This window comes from Podarcis cretensis (assembly GCF_951804945.1).
Source record: "Podarcis cretensis genome assembly, chromosome: 13".
In the NCBI taxonomy this organism is placed as follows: Eukaryota; Metazoa; Chordata; class Lepidosauria; order Squamata; family Lacertidae; genus Podarcis; species Podarcis cretensis.
In genome coordinates, this window is record NC_137182.1 from 14,738,092 (window position 1) to 14,744,780 (window position 6,689).

General features: G+C 43.8%; 1 protein-coding gene across 1 annotated transcript; it reads right to left on the reverse strand.

The window, feature by feature from the left end:
• Positions 1-1,059: 1,059 nt before the first annotated feature.
• On the reverse strand, positions 1,060-6,689 carry RPL23 (ribosomal protein L23). The gene is made up of 5 exons (XM_079950165.1): positions 6,564-6,689; positions 4,172-4,255; positions 2,707-2,835; positions 1,809-1,922; positions 1,060-1,184 (listed from the first exon to the last, which is right to left on the reverse strand). The coding sequence occupies exons 1-5, from the start codon at positions 6,574-6,576 to the stop codon at positions 1,102-1,104; spliced, it is 423 nt and encodes a 140-aa protein (XP_079806291.1). The 5' UTR covers positions 6,577-6,689; the 3' UTR covers positions 1,060-1,101.

The following is a 6,689-nucleotide window of genomic DNA, read 5'->3' on the forward strand; positions in this document are numbered from 1 at the left end:
GTAGAGAATTCTGATATTCTCCCATGGCTGTACTGAAGAAAATTCAGTACAACTCCCATAATCTCTAGCTAGCCGGACAGGGATGATGGGAATTGTAGTCTCAAAATATCTGGAGGGCAGAGTTTGAGGAAGCCTGATCTAGCGGTTTGTCATTATTTATCTTACAGCTTAAAATTATTTTAACTTTTTTTTTTTTGCCCAGAGTTAAAATAGGACAGTACAAGCATAGAAAAAAACCTCCCCAAGTCTCTATCCCGTACAGATTTAAAGTTAAACTTGAAAAACTTTCGGCAACACCTTTGGAACTTCAAAGTTCAAAATATTTTAATTCTACTATCCTTGCTCAAGAACTGATACAGGTATAACTGCATAATTAAAATGAATGGTTAGGTTCTCAACTTTTTAAATAGTAATAAACAGTACAGAAAGATGTTCCAAAAGATCACAGACAAGATGCAGAAGAGCATTGGGTACGATACAGACTGGTGTAATGCCCAAGGCCAACCAGCATGGACACTTGCGCGAGCTGAGAAATCACTGTAGAGCATGCTTATTCAACTGGTTCCACGTACCCGTTAACTAGATCACAGGATGACTTACGGATGAGCGAACCTTCCTGCACACTTGTTGCTGAAAGCAGATCTTGAGTCTCAGAAGACTGATATTAAGGCTCTAAGGTCTAGGACACAAGCCCAAATCCTAGTGTTTCCTGGCAGACGGATGAATTGCAAGAAAGTTGCAGGAAAGCATGATTTCACTGAACTGGGAACACATAGCAGGAAAGGTAAAACAAAATATCCAAGAGGGATTACCCCCGTTACTGGACAAGTGAAAGGCCAACAGATGAAAAGCTGTCCTTGTGAAGCTTCCAGACTATTTATTGCATGTACACCAGGGAACACAAGGCACACATAGGGGCACCCCATTTTATCCCACCAACCCTATGAGATAAGATTGGGCTGGGAGAGTGATTGACCCAAGCTTTTCTGCTGTCTTCAGGAGCCAATAAGCCAACTCAAACACCTTACACAAACTGTGAAGTTGCTACAAGTCAACGAGTTTGGTACAACCACTTTTTTATTGGACGTTTACAAGACAGGTTTATGCAATGCTGCCAGCATTGGAGGCGATCCTGGGCCACAGATCTGCACATTCCTTGGCTACGGGGCCTGTGATAGCAGAGCCTGGAGGGGGCAAAAATTGTAAAAAAACAACAACTATTAAACACTGGCAAAGGAATTCCTATGAAACATATTTACTGAATTTGTATTTAATAAATTAGTCTTGGGAAGAAGTCATTAACACACTGGAATGGCAAAGCCAAACCTGAAGCAATCAATTCACAATATAGTTGACTCGCAATTTGCACTCTTTTTACTTGCGCGATTGCAGCTTTACGGCTGGCCAGCTACAATCGCACAAATGAAACACACGCAAGGGGGAGAGCTTAAAAGCTCTTTCCATGCTGGGTTTTCTCAGTGCAGAAAGAGCTTTTAAGCACTTCCTGCGCCTTGCTTACTAGGCCCTGGGATTTTGGTTTTGCCAGGTTTTGCCCAGGCTCTGGGCCTTCCAGAGACAGCTAAGCAGGTCTTCTGGCAGGGGTGGAAGAGGCCCACTGCCTTCAGAAATATAGGGATGGCCACATGGGGGCAGTTCTGGGCTTGTTCTGATTATATGCAATTTCAGCTTCATGTGCAACCCCCCAGAACGCAAACCCTGCCCCACGCAAGTTGCAAGCCTACTGTAGCTTTTGCAGGGGGGACGGGATGGGACTCTTTTGCTTCCTACTCCCAAGTCAGCAACCATACCTTTCATTTCCCCTTTGTTGTTTACTATGACCCCTGCATTGTCTTCAAAGTACAAAAACACCCCGTCTTTTCTCCTATAGGATTTCCGTTGACGAATCACAACTGCCGGATGCACTGCAGAAAGGAAGAGAAATTCAGTACAAGCTGCCGAATAAAGAATACGCAGCACAGGCACACCACAACCCTTGGGCTTAAACTCAAAGGTAAGATGCACCCTCCTAAACATCAATTTCCTTAGGGTTCTATAGTTGATAGTGTATGTGTATGGATTATATAGGCTTAAGCCTACCATTTAATTCAATGAAAATAAGATGTACATAGGTTTTGGTGGATCTAGCCTTGGATCTGAAGCAGAATTTCTAATGGACAGGACATCAATGACCAGCATATTATTTAAACTACAGGACACAATTCACCTTTTCTTGGAGCAAAATGTTTTTTTGAGTGCAGCATACATTTGGCTCTGGGCATAGCATCCAACACTAACATGAGGATCCACCTGCCCTCTGGGAGACTCACACACTATATGTATGTATATATATATATATATATATATATATACACACACACACACACGCGCAAATAATTGTGCATTGCATGACCACACATTATGCTCCTAGATAGTATTGAAGGACCTACTTAGCTGGAAACAAATCTGCTTAATTGTGAATAACAGCCTATTTATGCACATCCTGGAGACATATGAATTAGAACATAATTTAGGTCAAATATTTTCCATCATTTTAAAATGACTGCATTCTATCTCTCATCAACACAATCAAGGTCACAACACTGTTCTCCCTTATGATCAGCTATTTTCCCACTACCTGTAGTCCCTATGCAATTAACACAGTAAGGGGGCTTTAAATCCACGAATCCAGCTTCCTCCATCACTCACCTTTCTTCCTGAGCTCTGGTTTGCCTTTCTTGACAGTAGCCATTACCATGTCTCCCACGCCAGCAGCTGGCAGCCTATTCAGGCGCCCCTTAATCCCTTTCACAGAGATGATGTATAGATTTTTGGCCCCTGCAAAGGAAACAGAATCATCATCATTCTATTCACCCCGGAGTAAAGGTTAAAGAGACTTCCTCTTCAAGTATATGTGACACAACTGATTGAAGCAAAGCAGCACAAGCTGTCACCTCACCCAAAAGTTGTGCTATTGCTGTACCCTTCTACGACAACTCCCTGGGCCACGGGAAAGCAGACCCAACAAGTGCTTTTCAGAAGGGAAAACCTGCTGCTTCTGCCCAGTTACATTTTCGATGAGCACTGCTCACAAATTCACAAATTCAGAATGGAAAGAGATCAAGGCAAAGGAATTCACTTTTACCCCTCTCTCTCACCAGCTAGGATCAAGAATCCACACATCACCCTTCGTGGAACCCACGCCATGATATGCCACCATTCTGATTGAACAAAAAGCCAGCCAACATCTACACCAACCTAAGAAGAATAGATTTAGGTAGGTAGCTGTGTTGGTCTGATGCAGTCAAAATATACCGCATCCGTATTTTTTGCTTAAAAGGGGAGATATCTGTGCGTCTTATAGAGCGAATATGTTTCCGGCCCCTGCCTCTTGCCCAGGCCTCCATTGTTGAATGTTCTGCAGACGGAGGCCGTTTGTTTCCCCAGTGACATGTGACTGGCTGATTAGATTATCAGTCTGGAAACCGTAGGAACGGCTCCCTTTCCTTTCCTAAAGAAGCTGCAGGACTGTGAGTTGAACCCCATAAAAATGGGATTTTTTCCCTTTGCAAAGTAAACAACTTTGAGCTGATCCTCAAAAAACTGGGGCTTTTCCCCTTTGCAAAAGAAGCTGTGCAACTTTGAGCTGATCCTCAAAAAAAGTGGGGCTTTCCCCCTTTCCTCCTCTAGAAACTAGGTGCGTCTTATGAAGCAAAAAATACAGTATATAAAAAATTGCCCAGTAGCACCTTAGAGACCAATTAAGTTTGTTCTTGGTATAAGCTTTCGTGTGCATGCACACTTCTTCAGATAAGAAGAATAGAAGTTGCATGCTGATAAATGCATCTTAGGGAAGCTTCTTCCAACTGCCTCCACCCCCTTCTGCCCTGATGCTTGCAACCCAAAATTTGAAGGTAAGCTAGTGCTTAGGTTAGCTGATGCTAGCAGTTGGACCTCTCCTTTCCAGGGTGAAGAAACTGAATCACTGGCTCATCTAACTCAGTATTTGTCTACAATGACTGGCAGAAGCTCCCAAGAATCTCAAGACTGCTGGCTTTCCTGCAAAGTTCTAAAACAAGAAACAAAACTTCAGCACCTCAGCTTTTCTCGTAATACAGCTTAAAGAAGAACAAGTGGGGTGTACTACATTATTATTTTTTCAACTACAACATACCAGTGTTGTCTGCGCAGTTTATAACAGCTCCCACAGGGAGACCAAGGGAGATGCGAAATTTCGCACCAGACGAACCACCACGTCCTGTTATGGAGACAGGGATGAAAGACATACAGTTAGCCCAAGGCCCACACATTGTCTACCGCTTTTTAAGGTTTGTTTCGCTTCTCCCAAAACAGTGAAGGGTTTTCTGCACACTCAAGCCCCTTTTCTACGCAAAACCACTCTTTCATCACCACTGCCATTACCAACCGCTATCTTGTTCAGCTCCAATAAGCTGTATCGGTCTATTAAGATGAAGTAAACGACGAGTTTTAAAGAGTGATGCACAAAACCTAAGCAGTTTGATATTCAATTTTAATAGATGAAAACTCTCAGCTCTTCAAAACAAAAGAAATACAGTGGTGCATCGCAAGACGAAATTAATTCGTTCCGCAAGTTTTTTCGTCTTGCGATTTTTTCGTCTTGCGAAGCATGGACTTTGGAAAAGCTTCAAAAATCACCAAAGTCTTCAAAAACCTCAAAAAAGTCTACCACACCACGTGCTATGAGTTGCTCCTCGAAGTGAATGCATGGTTTTAAGAAAAAGGAAACAAACTTGCAAGACAAAGGAAACAAACTTGCAAGACGTTTCCATCTTGCGAAGCAAGCCCATAGGGAAATCCGTCTTGCGAAGCAACTCAAAAAACAAAAAACCCTTTCGTTTTGCGAGTTTTTCGTCTTACGAGGCATTCGTCTTGCGAGGTACCACTGTAAAAGAAAACCTACTACATACATCACACCGCCCACCCTGTTCACCAGGTATGGGGAACCGGTGTTCTCCTCCAGATTTTGTGGGATATAATCTCTGTCACTCCTGGCAATTTGCCACACTGGCTGAAGATGATCACCAGAGTCCAATAATGTTCCAATGGCCACAAGTTTCCATACCTGATCCAGAAACTCTGGGGAGGCCCAACTACTATGTATTTTAACATGCAAGAAGCAAGATTAAGGCTTACAGCTCCTGGGTGATAAACATGACGGTACTGCATGCCTCTTCTTTCTTTAATTATATATATTATATATATTAACAGCACCAACAACTGACACAGAATTGTAGCGCTGGCAAGGATCCTGAGGGTCATAAAAGTCCGCCAATGCAGGAATCTTCCACCCAATTAGCAGTTTGAACCCACAACTGCTTGGTTCCTTACAGAATATAGGCCTTTGGGAACTTACAATCTGAAATTCCACAGAAGGGAAAACAAAGGAAGGGGACTGGAGGTAGCGGTAAACAGGGGAAGAATTATTTTTTAACCAAAAACTATTGTTTTAACTACGACAGAGAGGGTGAAATGGCTGCTAAGTGATGCTGTCAACTTTACAACTTATAAAGTTGCTCTTGCAACTAGGAAGATCAGGGCAAATAATTTAGATAAAAAAAGCCATTGATTGTAGATCTGATTTACACAGTTCACACGAGACTCTCCTCTATTTTATCTGTCCTTAAATCGAAGGTTTCTGTTACGATTTGGATGTGGTTTTATTCTATATTAAGCGTCTGCTGGTGTTTTGGATGGCTAGCACAACAGAAGCTGGATTTTTAAACTTAGGCTTTAAAAAAACAACAACTATATATGCTTAAGATCAGGGAAGTTTTTAACGTGTGACATCTTAGTGTATTTTTGGTCTTTGTGGACGCCGGCCAGAGTGGCTGGGAAAACCCAGCCAGATGGGCAGGGTACAAATAAATTATTATTATTATTATTATTATTATTATTATTATTATTATTATTATTATTACTGCTACTACTACTTCTGTATTATCATCATCATCATCATTACTACAGGTAAATCCATAGCAGGGCAGAAGACCAGGCGGCCTTATTATGGGAAGAGGATATAGCACCCCACATACTAAAAGCGCTCTAGAAGTTGCGAATCCTGCCCAAGTCTTCCTCATAGGCCAAAGGCCAAATACACGTATTTTGAGTGCCTATCCTTCCTCTGTTACCCCATAACCCGTTTTTCTTAATTCTCCTCCAGAAGGGACGAGTATATCTGCTCGCTAACTCTGTACAGCTTCACGGGCGCGGACACGTCTCGGCACCCTCTCCTTAACAGCACGTCAGGATGCGGCTCAAGTCCCTGAACGCGTGTTCGCTGAGGATGCCAGCGGGGCCCTTAAGCAACACCTCTCTCCCACCCGACCCAACGCTTCCTTTGGATTTCCAGGGTCCCCTTCCCCCGCGCCCCACGCTATTCCACGCGGAAATACCCAGCCCCCGTGGCAGCCAAGGTCCCCACGTGCGCAACCCGCAACCAGGCGTCCCCTTATCCCCGCCGAGGCGCCGGGATGGAGGCGGATTCCGCGCCACCCGCAGCCCCGGCTCAGCAAGCTAGGCCTCACCTCGCTTGGACATCTTGCGCGGCCGGCGGAAAAAAATGAAAAGGAAGCGCAAGGCCTGCCGGGAGAGTTAGTAGTTTTTCCTCGGGAGGCGCCCGCGTCACGTGAGGCGGCGCCCCTCTCACGTGA